We start from the raw sequence: 19,494 nt of genomic DNA, 5'->3' as shown, positions 1-19,494 counted from the left end.
ATTTAGTCTTAATGAAATGGAATGCTTAGTTAATGTATGGTGTTACTGGTATATGGAATTCTACAAACAACAACAACAACAACAACAAACTTTATTCATTAATTCATAAATTATAATTTCATAACAGCTTCCACCTGCATATAGAAGAGCCTAATTGAGGCAGGGAAAGAGACACACAAGATTATAGAGAGGAAAAGACGAAAAATATTTATACAAACAGTACCAGCTGTCGCAAAATAAAATTATGGTTTCAGTTGAAAATATTAAGATACAGAAATGGCAATGTGAATTACAGAAAATAAAAGTCAAGTCGTGTTTCAGAGCTATCTAAATTTTAGATAATTGGTGCATAATTTCGGAGATATCAAGGTAGTCATCAGATTTCAATAAAACTTCAGAGAGTTTATTCTTTAACTTTTTCCGGAATGTGGATTTTGGCAATTTTCTCATATCTGAGGGTAGAGAATTCCAGATTTTTGGACCAATTCTCAGGAAAGAACTACGCATTTTTTCAAGTCTTCTAATAAATGATTATACTGTTGAGTTATTGCCACATGTGTACCCTTTGGGTATCTTGTACGGATACGATACGGACAGAAGTTTTTAAAAAGAAGACAAACAACATTGAAATAATTAGAAACAACCAATCACCTGACAAAGCTCTTCATTCGAACCCGTGTTCCCGAACCGATATCGAAAAGACGACTGGGACCAAGGGTAGGAACGCCTGGGAAATTTTGAGATTTTCTTTGAAGATCTATACATTCCTTCCTACGGAAGTTGTTTCTTGGCAATATTATACTTTGTGTGAGACCTTACGGCTAATTCGAGTTACTGTTCCCAGAGGTGAGCCTATTTTATTAGTTTTTAACTATTTTCAATAATGCAACTGTTTTGATTCTAGGTGTTTCACCCAATACACAACTTGTTTGATTTTACTTTATGTAGCCAACGAACACGAGGTTCATTCATTTACGAGTAGAACAAAAAGAACGCTTGCGATCGATAGCACTGATAATTTAATTATCTTTTCCGTCCTATTCAATTTATTTGGCGAAAACCGAAGAGAATCAGTGTAGTTGTAACTACACCGAATCAAGTTTCAATTTGTCAAATTACCCTAGGTTTACAATGCTTTTTCTACACATTTAACTTTTAAACCAACATGTGTTATAAGTGGTTATTACTTATCAACGATAGAAAATGCCTCAGGGGTTTCTTTAAGTCAAATAGGGCATAGAATTGAACGAATTTTTATTTGCATTTTGTATTCAAGTGTCAAATGGTGTTGTGAAGATAGGGATAAATTTCAAATTCCCTATGCTGACCAACAGAACCTGTGTCAGGGTTAAAAATTTTTCTTTGTCTTTATAAGAGAGTAGGAAATAATGAGGACAGCTATCTTTTTAAGAAATTAGAGATCAATTAACATTTGTTACCCTACAAGTTTTTATGCTGGGTAGTTTGTGAAAATGATTGGAAAACCACTGTGTTTCCAAGAGGTGCAAGAACCCTCTGGGTTTGGTGCCTTGGGTGGGAAAAATCTTGGTGATCATTCCCATAATCCTTTAACTTAGTCAGAGTTTGAATTTGTGAAGAGATATTTTCAACAATAGATTAATTTGTTTGCTTATTTATTTTGGGCTCAAATTGAGTCCTACCTTAGCTGTAAAGCCAGAGATTGACAACTGAAAATAAACTTTAAATGTACACAATTATGAGAAGTTCGTGCAATAAAGTCTTCAACTTGGCCTGTGTAAAACAATGCAATAAGATAGGATCCACCACATTATGGATAGGATCCACACTGTGGGAATGTTAGAAAGTTAAAATTTTTGCTTTTGGTAAATGACCTATACCTGTGAAGCTCATGGCATTTTTCATGGAACAAAGCCTCTAACACCCTTTCACTTCACCCTTTAACTCCCAAGGTCTGATTGTTAATTCTCCCATCTGGCTGCTACACATTTCCTTGTAAATTGGTTAAGAGAATTTGGTGTTCAATCAAGGTAACAACTTCTACCTGATAAGTTTGAGTATTCTCATTACCTGTTTGCAAGATAATAGAAGGATATTACAGAGACAAGTTACATGTTAATCACTTCTGGGAACTAAAGGGTTAAACATGTGTAGTTCAACCAGGTGTAACAAAATGAAAACAGCACAGAGAGAACTGAATACTGAGTTTTCCATGGGACTCAAGTAGTCACTAACAGCTTAACCTTTTAACTCCCACAAGTGATTAATATATACCGTATTTATTCACTTCTAAGGCGCACCATTTTTTACGAGAAAATATGCTTGTTTGATCAAAATCTGCTCAAAACTTGGGGTGCGTCTTATAACCGAGTATTTTCGCGCAATGAAATGTTAAGATCACAATTTTAGCAGAACTTACAGTTACAAAGACTTGAAAAGAACACTAATTGTTGGTCAGTAGCTTTTTTAGATCTGGTTGTTCTAAAAAGAACTAAGGTGGCTCTGAGAAGAGCAGTTGTCGTGGTTCTGAAAGAGCCACTTCTCATACAGCCACAACTGTAACTAATCGCAAACAAGCAGGGCTTTTTGGTCTGAAATTGCATATAATCCAATCCTTTATTCCTATGAATTAAAAAGGAATACTGCTTTTAGAACACTGATCAACTTCAAAAGATCAACAACAAAAGCAAGCATTTACTGCAAAAGCAAACAAATGGAGGTTTGCATACGTTCTTAACAGCATGTGCTCAGTAACATGATATCCATGACTACAAAACAATCGTTTGAACAATGTTTCAAATAGTGTCTGTGCCACTCACTCGAAAAGTGCCGTCTCTGAATAAACAATGTGGAGATATAACCAACCGCTTTTTCGTCTATCCAGCCTTTTTTGTGCACTGAAACTTACATCCTCTGTCATGTGTTGATATTCAGCTGTCGAACTGGGAGTTTTTTGCCATTTGCTTTCACCGCTAGAGCAACCGTGAAACTTTTTCAGATGCATCAAGTTGACAAGTTTGGGGTGCATCTTATAACTGAGTATTTTCACAAAACTTTCCATTTGGGAACTTGGCTTGACTAAGTTGCCAAGTTTGAGGTGCGTCTTATAACCGAGTGCGTCTTAGAACCGAATAAATACAGTAACTTCTCCTAATGATATCCATACATTATCCAATTAACAGGTAGTGAGAATACTCAAACTTATCAGGTAGAAGTTGTTACCTTGATTGAACACCAAATTCTCTTAACCAATTTAAAAGGAAATGTGTAGCAGCTTGAGGGGAGAATTGACAATCAGATCTTAGGAGTTAAAGGGTTAAAGACATGTTTTAAGCTTTGGTGTAAATGGGGTATTAGTTTACTTGTTTAGATCATTACTGTTGGATTATTACCGGATGCAATGCCAGTCTAGTATGTCTAGACCTTTCATAGTTATCTCCCTAGATTTCCTCTGCTTTACCTAGCAGCTTGTTGTTTTCTCTTTGTACTCCTGGGTGGGGAGGGAGAAAACTGTCTTGTCCAAAAACACAACACTATGACCCAACCAAGGTCTCAATACCAGATCCTGCTCTCCAGAATTAATTGTGCTAACCATTAAGAGCTGCTTGTTCAGAGGAAGTCTAAACTGGTTATGCAAGCAGTGGGCTGTACATATTCTCTTTAAGAGGGTTGTTTTCATCAAATAAAAGTCCTTCCACTGCTAACTTTTGGCCCTCTTGACACTGTTCACAAAAGTGAAAGTTCAGGTAAAAGATTCAGCTAAATTCAGGATAGTTTAGGACGTGGTTTTGATAAACCACGGCTAACCTTTGTTTAAATAACTGGCTCCTAAGCCACCACATCTTGCACACTGTTGAAGGATTAACATAAAAACACCACTGCCCTCCTTAAAATGACCCAAAACAAGACAGCTTAACCTTAACCCCTAAGAACACTTCACCTGCCAACTCTCATGCCTTGGATGTGTTTTTCACACCCATGGGCTGAAAAATGTGATCTTGTACTGGCTTACAACTAATTGTTTATGTCCAGCAGACAAATTTGAGCCATCATAAGTCTGAAAATTTTCTTTTAGCTTTTGTCACTGATTCAATTTGGTAAGTGATCTTTCTTGTCTTTTATTCCTTGAAGGAGCTGCTCCTCAAAGGGACTCTTTATTTTAGTGTTTAAAATACTATGGCAATGTACTAATTAAATCCTCATTATTTATTTTTTTTTAAAGTAACATCGTTGACCAGATCACTATTCTTTGCTTAAATGAAAAATTATGTTTGTTCTTATACTACTTGATATTGCCTTAAATAAATCATTGTTAGATTCAATCTCTTTTCCAACTCTTCACGGTATTTTGCCATGGTGAGGTCCTGGAGAGAGTCTTTACACTCGGCATAATTACATTCTCCGTAGCGGAACACGTGACCAAAGCTTGTATCCACGTGATGGGTGGTGTAAAAAGTTTCTAACGGGTTTGAAATTGCATTTAATTCTAACGAAAAAACATATTTGGGGGAAACAATACATCTTGCTAACTCCTCCGTTGGGGATTTTATCCTCGAGGTAAAACGTTGCGTGAAGAGAAGAGTGTGCGATCTCTTCTCCTCAAATGTTGATGTATCGAAAATGAATCCTTGAAAGCAGATTCCGGCGGTGTCTTCATCACTTTGACTTTCAAAGATATCAAGGGTCTTTTTACTTTGAAGGGGGACGATAAATTCGTCCAGTTTGTTAAAGGCCACATATTTAAACCGGTCAATGTTTCTATACAGGCAGTCATTTAAAGCTACGGTTTGTCCACCGTCTTGAATATTCGAAGCAATGTTCTGTGGTAGGGGCCACGGGTTCAGAGTTACAGCCCCTATTTCGTTGTAATATTGGAGAACTTTCAGGGTTTTATCAGAGAGGTTTGCGTCATAAAACACGAAATATGACACTCCTAGAATTTCCGAGAGTTCAAGAAATTCAACAAGTCTTCCAGCAGATATTTCACCGCTTATTGGCGGAATACAAAGTGCGTAAGTTTCTGTATCCATTGGTTGGTCTTCAGACACATGTAAGGGAATCTGTTTGGTGTTTTCGTCCGTTTGACGGAAGGACTCGGGTTCCAAAGATACATTCACCGAACACAACGTGTAGCTATCGATTTCTTCCGGCAGATCGCACGATGACAGATACCCTTGAAATGTAAACCCGTCGTTCGTGCCGAGTTCCTCAATTTCGACAACGCTCGTAAAATACTCTTCTGTTCTTAAGTCCATAAAGTGGCAATACATTTGAGGAGGCTCACTGTACGAAGGAAAAATTGAAATCATTCGAATGAATGTCTGATCCTTGAATCTGTAGTCTAGAAAAGCCGAGTAAATGAATGATCCTTCAACAATCTCGTAAAACTGTAGCTTTTCCCCTCGAATTCTTGAGCACCGCTCGTAATGCGATTTTTGAGGAGGAAAAAAGTCATCAGCTGCGAAAGCTCCCAAATCGTCGTTTTCCTCTTCTGAATTGGATTCTTTGTTATAAGAAGATTGTGTGGTTTCCATCTTGAGCTGTCTTTTTTCTTGTAGTCGTTGTGTATTTGTACTTTCCATCTGTGGGCCAAAGCTGCCAGGAAAAACGAGAAAAGATGATATTATGACCATCCCAACGGCTGCAAATATGCACGCTTTTTTCAAGAACCTCTTAGTCTGTCTTCGAGACATATTTTGTTAAAGGGCACTTGACTTAAAACAGACGAAATAGCACCGTCTGGTCACTTTTGCGTTTGCTGTCCTTTAATTCCTAGGGACAGGTCAGCAACTGTCTGACATAAACAGTGCCAAGTTTCTTCTGCCGTGTCTTCAAACGTATCGTTTGGATTTGAAGTGGAATCAATTTACACTCCGTTTTAATCAATTTAAAGACCAAGAGGTTAATTACTTTCTTTTTTTAGGGTAGCCCGCCCTTTTACAATCTTCTTTTCAACTTCGACTTGATCCAAAATTGTTTCAAACTTGCTAAATTAGTCGCAAATTACTGATTTGCGTTCCTTTCAGTGCAAAACATTTATGTCAAATCGAAAAAAGAATCGTTCAAATCGATGGTCATCTATCATTAAGCACACATGGAAGCGAATAGATATCTCTGTGGCATTCCGCACATAATTGTATGATATTTCATCAGTGGAACATGATGTTTTTATTATCTGCTAAGAGCTTTCCTTATTAATGTGGCAATCCAGATCTTCTCCGAAAGACTTAGAATGAGGGTTATTGAAGTGTTTCAGCAAGAACTGTTCTCTTGTTAACCAAAAAGGAATCTCATCTTTAACATCGTCATTTTATTTTATCGCTTTGATGACATCAAGGTAATTTTAGTATGCAATCTGCGTAGAATATTTGGGAACGCCTTTATATCTGATAATTTTCATGGCGACATGGCGAATGACATCTGATGTAACAGCTGTAAAGTAGCACCTTGAAATACTTCGACGTCTTACAGAAAAATGGAAGGAAATGAAAAAAAATTGTAAAACTCTTATTGCCTTATCTGGAGTGGACTAAAAAATACAGACAGAATTTTCGATTGACTTACGCAATTCGGGATAGAATTAACTTTGCCTTACTTCGCTCTGTGATCGGTCGAAAAAACATGTGCATTCCTGTCAGCCAATCAGATACAAAACTAAAAACTTCTGCGTCCTGATCTCTTAAGTCTTCCCGCGTTAGCAGTTTGCTTGATTTTGCTTTGAGTTGTCATCGGCATCATGTGATATTTTTATTTTTCTTGGATTGGTTGTGGTTATTGCTTTGTTTTGGTTTTACGCGACTCAGTACAAATGCTCTCGTAACGCTTATTTATGGCATGTTTTCCTTTCCATCTAGATTTGATCAAGTGAAAATGAAGACCACGAGAAAAATCCTTATTTTTGCTGTCGTGAATGGTGAGTTGAATCCTGCTTATTTTAGGACTGTAAACAGAGCCAATTTTTGCAATATTTTGCAGAGGTTTTCCTGTGTTCTGCACTGGTTGCATCTTTTCCTGTGCTCGTCGCAAGTTGTGGCATGCTTTCCTGGGCGTAGTACTAGTTGAATGTTTTCCAGAGTTTTGCGCTGGTAACATGTTTTTCTTCCTGTAATCAAACTTGATAAAAGCATTTATTATATCTTACCAGCAGTGCTCCTATTGGCAAAGTTTGAAACGACAGCGACAAGTGATGACAACAGCCAGTCACATTGTTCCGCTGAAGGAAAGTGTACCCCGGATGAAAATGGTGAGTCACCATAACCTCACAATGAAAAAAAATGATCTTGTTTTAATCAACTGTCTCGTGTGTTTTTGTCGCTCATTGTAGCTACTACTTTGTGGTGATAAATACAGTTTTTCTTATGTTGATACTAAGAGCCCTATTTAATTGGTAAACTTGTTACGATAGATATTAAACTCTTTTCACGGGCGTCACCCGCGAGAAGTTACGATTGGCTGCTTCAAAGATGTTTTTAATGCCTGTTGTTGTCTCCAGCCCATCTTCATGACGCCCAAGCATCAACTGAACATGAGCAAACATCGCGTTACCTCAGAGATTCGGCCCCTTTGGTACCCGATGGCAAAGAGCCCATCTTGATATGGTGGACAAGTGATCTCTTTCCACATGACCGTCGACAAAAGAATCACCAGATTGTTTGCGATAAAGGCTCGTGCGTGACCTCGATAGACCGCGGGCTCCAAAACGACCCCGCCACACGCGCGTTTATCTTTTACGGTACAGACCTCCGCGCCGACGACTTGCCACTCCCGCGCAGGCCCTGGGACGAGTGGGCAATCTTTCACGAGGAGTCGCCAAAGAATAACTGGATGCTGACATACGAGGACGCCCTCGTGTAAGTATTGCGGGGATAATATGCTTATCATTGTCCTTGCGCAGGATTAAAATCTTGAATATTACTGAGATTTCTCCACCACTATTCAAGACCTAAGAAACGTGCAAACTTCAGAGTCGAGGAAAAGTTCCTAAAGTCTGTAACCGGCTTTTTTTTTATTTTAGTACTGCACACGTTCCCTTATTGTGGCTTTTTTTCTACGTTTTTAGTCTTTTTAATCACACTGCCACATTTCGCCGTGAGTCTGACTATCCACTGTCCACTCACTACATCAAAGATCTGAAAGAGTGGACGGATGCGCCTGCGGTACCCATCGAAGAGAAAAACAGGTCAGTAATTTTCTAATTCTTCTACCCAAATCTCTTTTCTTCTATTTATTTGTCACTGAGAATGCCGCGAAGTGAAAACTATTCTCTTCAATTCAGGTTGCTGTCCCTCGTTAGTAGGGGTAACGACATCCCTGAAGGGCTCTACACTAACGGTAGCCCACTAGCCACAGACTAGTAGAAATTCAGTTTTGGCTAGTGGTTTTCAATTTCCACTAGCCAGCTTGGCTAGTAAACAGACTGAGATTGTAGTAACATGAAAAAACATCTAAGATGTCACTAGCCACTTGGCTAGTAAGTTAAAAAATTCGTGTCGAGCCCTGATACCTGGTCAGGTTTCGCTACATAAGCGAAGTAAGTGGTCGTCATCCTTGACCAGATTCGATACCATCAAACTTTCGTTCTCTTGACGTATTTCAGGAAGCCTTTTCTCTCTCTTTCTCTCTCTCTCTTCCAGGTTACAAATAGAGAAGGGTCTCGCGCCTATTGTGTATGTACAAAGTGACTGCTACACACCGTCAGACCGCGAGAGATACGTTAAAGAACTCATGAAGTATATTGATATTGACTCGTACGGTCGCTGCCTGAATAACAGAAAAATGCCCGCAGAGATTGACGGCTTCTTGAAGCTTCAGGATCCAGCTTATTACAAGTTTCTTGCTCAGTATAAATTCAACATCGCGTTCGAGAATGCCATTTGCAACGATTACATGACTGAGAAGTTGTTCCGACCGTTTCAAGTTGGCGCGGTGCCTATAGTGATGGGATCGCCTGTGGCAAAAGATTGGATGCCCAACGAGCGATCGGGGATTTTTGTGAGCGACTTCAGTCATCCAAAAGAACTCGCGGAGTTTTTAAAGCACCTTAATTCGAACGATGCTGAGTACGCGAAGTTTTTAGAGTACAAAGATCCAAAGCGAATCACGAACGAGTTTCTACACAAGGCTTTGAAAGGAAGACCGTGGCGTGTATTGGGGGAATGGGACAAAGTAAATTTCGGTCATCGTATGTACGCTGGCTTTGAATGTCACGTGTGCGACCGCGTCCTTGAACGACAAGAAGCACTACGGGCTCATCAGAAGGATCCAAACCGAAATCCACCGCCTCCCCCTCGGTTTGCTAATAAGGAGCACCTCGAGTGTCCCGAGCCAACGGTTTCCTTAGCAACTTCAGAGAGGGTGAACAAGAGTGTGAATTACTGGGAAGGGTTGTATGAAGCGCGGGCACTGAAGGAAATGGTTTTAAATGGAGAGACAAATAGCACAAAATTTATATCAAAATACTTGAAAAGAAGAACCGACAAATACGACAAATGGATTCATTGATATTCTTTCCAACTTAGTTCAATTAAGGTAGTTAGGATTTCCATGATAGGATCTCTAATAGAAGTTACACAAATTATTATACAATATATAGAAAAAAAACAATCTAGAAAATGAAAGCAGATTTTTTTATATTTCTTTCGTTCCGTGGTCGTATTGTATGTGACAGCATTTTCTAAAGTTTTGGTTTTCAGTTTTCTCTCAGGGAAGGGCAAAGTCTTGATGTCGATGTGGAAGTTTTTGTTTTCGAGTGATCTTTTTACATGCCAACGTAAACCCCAAATATACTAAATTATGTTTTCTCTCGCATTAAAGGCATCCATCATCCCCTGCATTACAACAGAATATCAAATCGAAAAGACAAGTGGTGAACATCTCGACATCTCTTTACACCCTAGCATCATATTCTCTGTTCTGTTCTCTTGATAGTTCTCATCGTTGACAAGGAGAATTTGTTTAACAATCGAGGGTTTTCAAGTCAGTGATCATTTCCTATATTTCTATCACCTTGATATCTGAGTCATTAGTAAAACTATCGGGATATAAATGTTTATTTTTTTTGCCCACCTTTCGCTTGTGACACTCTCGTGGCGATTTACGTTACGCTCATCCATCCTCGCATGAAAAACGCAAAAATGTAAGTTGGTCAACAAAATGAAACATGATAAAATAAAACCTTGTTCTACAGACGAAACAACTAACCCAAGGGACCATATGTTGCGCTCTGACTGTTTAGGTTAAATGACAACGCCATCCAATGATTTTAATTTTCACTTTTTCCTTTCATCTTCGTTTTCTTCAAGGTGAATCCAAGATGTGATAAACTCCTTTTGCGTTCTTTTGAAGTCGCCTTCGCTTTTTAAGAGCAAAAACGCCTTAGTTTTTTGGCGTTTTGACCCTCCACGAGTGAACAACAATGTGTCTTGCGTAATCTTCATTTTTGCGTTCTTTATTTATTTATCTTTATTTGCAATATTTTAACAGGTTGGCCCAGTTTAGCTTAAAGCTGGTTTAAATGGGAGCCTCTACCCTCCTTTCGTGAAATATTAACAATGTGATTTCATCATTCTAAGTTTTATTCATTTATCAATGAATTATTGAAAAGAGGATTAAATTTGTTTTGCGGAACCAACGACAGTTTCCTTCTTCGATGTTTTGAACAATTCCTAACCGTTTGAGTCACACATGCTCACGGGCGTATTATTTATATTTTCATTTTGCCCTTTTCCAGCTTAAGAGAACATTTAAGTTACAGAATAGTTAAAACGGTGAAATAACTGTCCATTTTTCCACTCTTTCAACTATATATTCATCCCTCTGGGATTCTTGATTAGTCAGCTGAGCGTGCCAACAAAATTCCGAGCAAAATCTGTGACGTAACAGCGATTATTGGCTGGAGTTGTTAATCCATATTCATCACACATTGTAGAATTTTCAGCAAACAAAGCTGTTGGTCGGAGAGGGAAGACTGGTCAATTCCGTTGAACTCTGGATAGAAGAAAACGCTCAACCCGCAAGTAAGAGCAAAGAAATGCTGTTCTATGCTCTTAAAACAGAAGGTGAGTGTCCTCTGAAATATTTTTCAAGCCTTAGGACTCGTACAAAAAGCTAAACGGGGCGCAACATCTTATACACGTGTCATTTGTTCGGTCTGGCGAACATTCGAAGTTCGTGTAATTTGGGCGAGGGAGTCTGCTGCACAGACAGAGCCGCAGTGTAATAAATTGTGCTTGAAATTCATCGATATATTTTGGGCGAACGTAAAAATAAAAGATGTCATTCTGTTTTTGAAAGCGGACATGATAATAGTTGTAGTTATTTATCAAATTCCTTCCTTACAGAGTTACGGGACAAAAAAAAATAACAAAATAACAAAACGCAATAAGTATTTCCCGCTCTTTATGTTCACGTCTTTGTAAAAAGTGTTTTAGTAATCTCAGTGCAGTAGTAGAAGCTAGTGGAAGTAAGCAGTCTTTAACCTCGTTGTCAATTCATTATTTTAGGAAGGAAGTCTCAGAGAGGGATGGAAGCTTGAGGATAAAGAATCTGGCCAAGAAAAACAATGGACACACGGCAGAGTATAAAGAGAAAAAAGCAAAGATAAGAATTTTGAATTATTTTGCAATAGTAGCAAAAATGGTGGCTGTGTTAGTCTATTATCTGTGCAAGGACAGTTTTTTCAGTTGTATAATTTTATTCATCTTGTGCCCGGAAAAAGATATAAGTAGGTGAAGTAATTAGTTTACACTTGGCCACCATTTTTGCAGTTTATCATATAAGGGGCAAAATTACTGAATTGTGATTGGTCAAGACAGAGGGCATTTTTTTTCTTAATTTTTGTAATTGCCTTGGGCAAAATTACTTGAAAATGATTGGCTGAAAATCGCTTAGCAACGGCTGCCAAGGTAAAGAAATTTCTGTTTGTTTTGTAACAATGGCGTCCCGTTTTGCGCGAGATCAGTAAGAAAACATTTTGCCCCTTATATTATAAACAAGTAATCACATGGTTCCTCGTAAAATTAAGGATTAATATCACTTGTGTTTTCGGAAGTTGCAGAAATTGCCCTCGTTGCTGCGCGACTCGGGCAATTTCAACAACTTCCGAAAACACGCGTGATATTAATCCTTAATTTTACTCGGCCACATGCCATTACCTATACGAATCTAGAGCAGGTACAAATTGTTTCCAGACTATGAGCGATCGTGGAATATACTCGGCTTTTTCCACTAATTTTTCTAATCTGGTGTAATTCATCTCGGGAAACTTGTATGGACTTGACAAAGGTGGCCACTTGACATTGTTCAACAATTGTTCATAGTTGAAGGACTACGAAAGTCTGAATAATTAATGCATTTATTTCCAGAGATGGTCACTCATTTTTTGTCTGCTCATCAATTAGTACCACATACGTATCCTAGTTGATGTTTGCGGCAAATCAGTGGTATTTCTTAAGATGACACTGTAACAAAATATTTTAGATGAAGACCAAATAAAATTTCAAAATTCAAATTTCGAGATAAATATGATTAATTTTGCCTATCCACAATCGAACCACTAACCTGACATTACTTAACGGGGAGCTTACTCAATGTTTGACTTACTGTAATAAATTCCTAGCGACTGACTTTGGCCAGTTAATTTGTTTGAAACAGACTCCTCTCGACAATTGTCCTAAAACTTCAGCCTTTTTGACACTCGCGCTTCACGAAATTAACAAAATTTATCCGAAGAGCTGAATAGACCAATTTCACCTGCAAAGTAGAATAAATCAACATCACTGGAGTCCTACAGCCAATGAAATCTCGTCAAAACCACTTAACAAACTTTTTCTTTTTGACTAATAAACACATGTTCTCTTGCCTCTGATTATGACTTCCTCGGATTGTCGAAACATCCAGAACTAAAATCGACACCAGTCCACTTCGAGACTAACCGGACTCTAATAAACACTACACGATGGACTGCAAAAGCTAAAAGAAGGCATTAAGAAATGGTTGGCCGTGACCAAATTGATTTGATTTAAATTTAATTTTTGAGATGATCTAAATTTTGTATAACGAGTTTCACCTGTTTTGTTCGACAAAGAAGCGCCTTTCTGTCCTGTTTGAAGTACAAAAGGAAAGAAAAAGTGCCATTTTAAAACTTATACTCACTGATTTGTCTGTTCAACTAAGATCAGTTTCAGTATGTTGATCTATGTTGGCTCTATTCTTAAAACTCTTCTGCCTGGCCACGATTTCTCCCAAATAATTTATTAGAAAATTTGTTTTTATATAAACCAGCTCCTATTTGTCAGGAAAGTGAACAAAGAATAGAAGCTTGTGGCATATCTGTCAATGAGCAATGACCAAGGCAATTACCAAAAATTTGTTGAATAAGAATACTTTTCTCGGATTTTCTTACAAATTTTCCTGGAAAAAACGTTACGGAACACTTCTTTAAGCATATGTACAGTTTTTAGCGAGTCTAGTCGATTACAAAGAAATGCAACATTTTCTAATAAGAGGGGAATGAATTTGGCGAAAATTTCTGCACAAATCGCAGAAGAAAGCAATCAAACTGAAAGGACAACAGTTGACAAAAGGTAGATAATCAATAGTAGCATCTCAAGACGAAGTAACGTGGTAAACACCATTGGTGCCTTGTTTGAGAAATTTGCCAAAGGATTGGGCGTTAATTACCAATGCATTACTCGCTCGAAATTCAAACCAGTTTTCTTTGAATTATTGAGTGCTCTTATATTTCATTCAAGATTTCACATTTTCACGGCGACTACCAAAGGAATTCTAGAGACTGTGGACAATTTGAGAGAGAAGAAACGTTAAAATATTACGAAAAACTTGCAAAAATGAAGAAATGAAAATCATACAAAGCAATATTCCTTTGGGCTAATTTAATTACATTGTACCTTCATGTTAGGAAATTTGATGCACATTTTCTTTGTTTTTTAGCAAACTGACGTGCGATTATTAAATGGAAAGTTATCAGACACAAATGAATTAGTGTGTGCTCGTGTTCAAAGTTTGTAGGTTATGATCATTTCACCGCTATGATTTTTTTTCGCTGGTTTAAATAAATTATTGGTATAAATTCGAATTTTTGAGTGATAATCCAAAAAAACATGTAAATTAGATCGTCTTGTAAACAGGGAATCAATCTCTTTCTCCTTTACGGCCAGGCATTTGGGTTTAAAATAATATGGTAGTTAGTTAATCTATTTATACTTACTGGTAAGTGAATAGAGGATCCTTTGTGCTCTCACTCGGTATAACACAGGAATAAAGAAAAAAACACCAGTAACATTTGTGATTTGGATCTTCATTAGAATCAATCATTACACAGTAAAACGAAATTTGGTCTTTCTCGTAGAACAATCTGCTCTGATTTTCTTCGGGAACACAGAGAATAAAAAGTTGAGCCCAATTGTTACATGCGGTAGCTCTTGAAGCCAAAACCAAATTCTTTAAGTCTGCTCCATGTTATTTTATTCAGTTTCCAACTGCCTTAAGAATTCAGTTAAGATCTTGGAGCTCAATTGTTAAACGTCTTCGCACTTGCGGCGAAAATCAAATTGTAAAAGTTTGCTCCAATAATTGGCATTACTTTATTGCTCAAGTCTTCAGGAATACAGTTGTGGAATGTATCAACTCGTGCAGCTAAAATTAAAGTAAAAAATCGTGCTTCAAAAGTTTGATATCATTGTATTTCTTGAAATCCCAGTAAGGTTTCGGATCAAAATAATAAAATTAAAAAAATTGGAAATCAAGTTCAAAAGTTTCGATTTTTTTTTTTTTTTGCGTAGCTTTTCCATCTGGTGTCCTGTGTTACTTTCGAAAAGTGGTTGTTCTTAAGATCCTTTCTTCAGAAAAAGTATTATGGAAAGCTAGGGGTTGAAAAACTTGATTGAATAGGAAAAAATCGTCGATAATTCGACGTTTAACTTGTATTTCTGATACGTCAATCTATAGCTTGTCATAGTACTTTTTTTATTTGAAATATTTCGTGAAATTTCAATTCAAATTTTCTGTCGAGAAAACAAAATGAACACTTGAGATATAATTTTTTTAAGAATACAAGAAATGGAGTTCTTTTTCAAATTCTTCTCGAGATGATGCTTATCAAATTTTTGGCAGAAACCTTATTTGAATTTTTACCGGATAAGTTGCCCGGAGAAACGCTCTGCAATTTTTCCTAATTTTCCCGCCAAAAGTCTTAGTATATTTACAAAAAGTTTTTCTGGACAACTTTCTATTAAACAAATTGAAATTACTTATCTTGTAATTAAAGTGGATTTGTTGTAAATAAAATAATTTGTCAAAATGAATCACGTGTGGTTTAGTGAGTGCGGGCATTACAATATTACACAAATAGGTCACTTTACTCTTGAAGCATTAATAAAAGAAAACAACAAATGAAAGAGGATAACTTTATTGACAATGTGTACTAACATCAACTCATAAATGTTGGAAAAAAACGGCGCATGCGTATTTTAAGCACCGTATTTTTGCTAAGTTTTTTGGTGGGAAAATTGTAGCATTTTAAAAAGCCCCACGTGTAAATTAAGCCAAAAAAATTCTCTTCAACTCCTTTTGTAATCGCGTCTACCCTTAAGTCCTCGATTATGGCAAAGAAATCTTTGTTCCGACTCGTCGTCTGCCAATTAGGAATGCGCGACATCTGTTATTGTACCTCATGACTTAGTCTTGTCTTTAACTTGGATAATGGCCCTCCTTGTGCTTGGACCCTCGGCGATATTCACAACTAAGTTTGCAAGAAAGGAAAATAAATGGTCAATAAACAAATGCAATAGATCATAAAGTGCGTATTATACACGGCTAAATATGATAAAGATACAGTGTAGACTGTTTGCAGAAACAATGTTATGATAAAGGTATAAATTAGTATTTAAATCCTTGACATGTCGAGTGACGATACGAAAGAACGTAACCTGGATTTACCGATAAATTCGATTCATTCGCGAATGAATTTTAGATTTGACTTTGTTATCAAATTCAATTTTCTCGAATTCTGACGGGTCATACATTATCGGTTCAGGCGTAACAAGTAATTTCTCCCGATGTCCGCCAGCAATTCTTCTGAGCTCGAGACCAACTACAAATTCAAATAAAATAAGCGCATACACTAAACTTCTGCAAATTCAGATGAAGTTTCCTTTCGTTTGTCGAGTCTATGTTGGACTGTTAGGCGAGGAAAAACCCCGTGTTCTTGTTGACATTTATGACGAACCAACCTTACTAAGCTGATTAGTCAAAGAATATAATCTTCCCCGCAGTTTCTCTTTTGAAAATCCTGATTCGCATGAGAATCGGTAAATATTTGAATGAAAAATGCAATCAATGAGCGACGAGTTTCATGAATAAAAAGCTGCAAACTTTCTGGTGACATGAATGCATTCTACAGAACCTCCTCGTAAATAACCTCGGTGAAATGCATTCGTTAAAAAACAGTTAAACGGAGACATCAAAAACATTCTGGCGAGAACATTTATCTACAACACAGTCGCCCCCTGATGAAATCAAGCAGTTTATCCTTCGTCGAATTCGTTCCTTCTAAAAATCTTTAATTCAATTGACTATTAAATTCTTCCATAAAGTACTAGATTTCTACTTTTGTCATACCACCGCTAGGTAACGAGATTTGGTGCAAGGATACAGTTTACAGTTTCTGTGCTTTGATGCATAATTTTAAAATACTTACAAATGAAATCGTATTCGAAACTTTGTTTACTGCGTCAATACAAATATTTCTAAATGTATTTCCTAATATGCGACATAAACATCCAAACTCAACTCGTTGTCAAATCCTCATACATCGAAATCGACGGGAAAGTCCATTTTCAAATTACAATCTGTCTGTTTTTTCACGAATGAAAATGCAGCCAATTTCGAAATAGACACACGGAAGACATTGAAAAAACATTATAAAACTACCCACGACTAAAAAGGAATTACTTCACCGATTTGATGCGCTGAAATAGAAGAGATTTTTGTACTGGAGCAAATGGTTTCACTTTGGTTTTGACAGCAAGAGCTAATTAGGATAAAAGTTTCTTACAAACCTTTTAAAATGTCTTCGATATCTAAAGATGAATTCTCGAATAATTTGAGAAACATCAATTTTTGAGCAAACTGCCTTTTATTTGGTTTTAGCCTCACGAACCGCGACTCCAAAAGGTTGGCTGCCATGAAATCTTTTCGTTGTAAAAAGCCATAAAAGGTCTATATCATTGGATGATAAACTCCAAAAAAAAAAATTGAGAACCATAAATCTCTTTTGGAGCGTGCTATTTCAAAGTCTCCAGAGCTGAGTCACCTTTTAATTAAGCTAAAGTTTTCATCGAGTTAGATAAAAAGTTCCATTCTTGTAAAAGAAAATCACTGGAGTATTAAACTCATCGAGTGGTCCAAAGAAGAACTCCATATAACAAACTGGCTGCATGTTTACAATTTATCCAAAAAAAGTTCCTATTTTCAGAATAATTGCTATCGAATGCCCTAACATCTTAGAATATCATCTGACAATCAAATGACATGACTTCTTCAGTCATTTTTCTTAATCACCAGTTCAAGTTTGAGTAAGGATCAGCTTACCAAAATACAACATCTTGCAAAAAAAGTTTTAATAGCTTTTTCAGATCATGTCTTACGGCTACAGCTGATTTTTTGGAAGTTTCGCAATTGGGAATCCTAGATTTCTGCCACGACGAATTGCCTCCGATTTTATGACTCCAACGTGTCATAAACACCTCTAAAAATGCTTATAGTCAGAATGAACTCGTAAGTGCCACTTAAATGCATATTAACATGAATATAAGACAAGTTAAATCGTTGCTATGTGATGATCGCAGCCTTCACGGTTATGACTAGACATTTCTTTCTCAAACTCATTAATAATTCATAAAGTTACAAACCGATCACGATACGCCAATTTGGCCACATGTGTGCGTTTAGAAACCCCGATGAAACACTGGACAGAGGCTTTTCCACTATACTTTGATGAAATATCAAACCCTAGAGCTTGATAAAATGTCAAACCCCACTGATAGAGAATTTATCCGCGTAAGATGCCAAAATCAGTCAGAATTTTTTCATTGTCCTTGGCTAATGATGCACGATTGAGAAGCAACTTCAAAAACTCGTGCTTCGTGTTTCATCGGGGTTTTCAAACACTTGAAAACAATAAAAGCACTCGGCCTACGTTTTTGAAATATTGCATAACACCGGTTGTTTAACATCTACAATTTGATGAATCAAAGCAACAGTTCTCAAGTGTAAGCTATTGAAATCTACCTTAATAAGAAAGAGATCAAAGTCAAACATTAAACAAACAGATTCAATTCTTAGCTGGCAGTTTCCTTCAGCTCTCAACTCTCAGTTTGTTTTGAACGACACTCATTCGTTAAATCCAGGTTTCAGTGTCGAATGCAGACCAGACTTACATGTGTAGAGTTAATTATTCATGAAAAACTAAATGACTTACCTTGTTAGATGTTTTTTCTTCTGTTTTCTCTTCTCCCTTGGGTTTCTTGATGTTGAGATGTTCTCATCATATACTTAACGTTATCGTAAAGGAAGGAAAAGATTAATATAACGTGATGTAAGTTCTCAGTATTTTTATTGTATATTATGATAATCAATCCGGATCGAAAAACTCGCTTCTACATTTGATAAAAAAAAAAAAAGTCTGTGGTATCCAGGTAAAGGTTTCCAACTAAAAACCATCTGACGTTATATCTTCATATGGTAACAAGGTTAGAAAAGAAATGAAAAGAGATGAATAAGTAAATAAGCGAACAACGTAATAAAAATAAAGTACGAATTTGTCGCTGATGCCACTACAGTCACGTGGTTCAAAGTGAACTGTCCTGGCGACTTCCATTAAACATTTGTCTTACTGTGTGCTGTGTCTGACATAAAATCATCTCCACTTATAACGTTGTAATTTGGTTTTCAAGAGCAACAACGAGAAGCACCGAACCTCTATCAAAAATTTGTTCCTGCTTAAATCATTTACCTTGAGGAAATTCTAGACAAAGTGACAGCATCCATCAATCCTCGACGACGCATTTGAACCACTTGTTCAAGTAACCTCGAAGAAACACACGTCAAACTTGACTGGACGGACGATATCCGAAGTAATGGCTTTAAAAAAAAACGGGTTTCCTGGCCCCAGAAATGCTGAAAAAGATTCCTAAATTTCCTGTGGTTCACGAGCTCGTTCCATGTGTGCAAAACTGATGGCACTTGTGAATATTAATATCCAAGATAATTTGTAATTTAAATGAATTTTCCGACTTTGAAATGCAGGCCGAAAATCTCCGACAATTTCTTCGGTCAAAATCGATTAACGGTATTTTTCTTCATTCCACAACCATGGTTTCTTTGTCGCTAATATCGCTATGATAAATAACAATTTTCTTTAAGGTGCCAATCGCAACGAGACCAGTGATTTTTGGGAACCAGGCTAAGGAATTCAACCATCTTCTACAATCTTCA

General features: G+C 37.0%; 2 protein-coding genes across 3 annotated transcripts; one reads left to right on the top strand and one right to left on the bottom strand.

Moving 5' to 3' along the window:
• The first annotated feature begins 698 nt into the window (after positions 1 to 698).
• LOC111332186 (GDP-fucose protein O-fucosyltransferase 4) lies at positions 699 to 9,811 on the top strand. 2 transcript variants are annotated; one of them, XM_022937481.2, is made up of 6 exons: positions 699 to 846; positions 6,834 to 6,892; positions 7,127 to 7,222; positions 7,472 to 7,829; positions 8,039 to 8,158; positions 8,613 to 9,811. In XM_022937481.2, exons 2-6 carry the CDS (start codon positions 6,850 to 6,852, stop codon positions 9,478 to 9,480), a joined length of 1,485 nt encoding a protein of 494 aa, XP_022793216.2. In that variant the 5' UTR covers positions 699 to 846; positions 6,834 to 6,849; the 3' UTR covers positions 9,481 to 9,811. The 2 variants fall into 2 exon arrangements, with proteins under 2 accessions (XP_022793216.2, XP_022793215.2); XM_022937480.2 differs by having other exon boundaries at positions 7,124 to 7,222.
• Positions 4,171 to 5,796, bottom strand: LOC111332187 (beta-1,4-galactosyltransferase galt-1). Its single transcript, XM_022937482.2, has one exon. It carries the CDS (start codon positions 5,670 to 5,672, stop codon positions 4,257 to 4,259), a length of 1,416 nt encoding a protein of 471 aa, XP_022793217.2. The 5' UTR covers positions 5,673 to 5,796; the 3' UTR covers positions 4,171 to 4,256.
• Positions 9,812 to 19,494: the final 9,683 nt, after the last annotated feature.

The sequence above is a fragment of the Stylophora pistillata genome, chromosome 7 (assembly GCF_964205215.1).
Source record: "Stylophora pistillata chromosome 7, jaStyPist1.2, whole genome shotgun sequence".
Taxonomy (NCBI): Eukaryota; Metazoa; Cnidaria; class Anthozoa; order Scleractinia; family Pocilloporidae; genus Stylophora; species Stylophora pistillata.
Note: the sequence above shows the minus strand (reverse complement) of the source record. Positions and strands in the feature narration are given on the sequence as shown.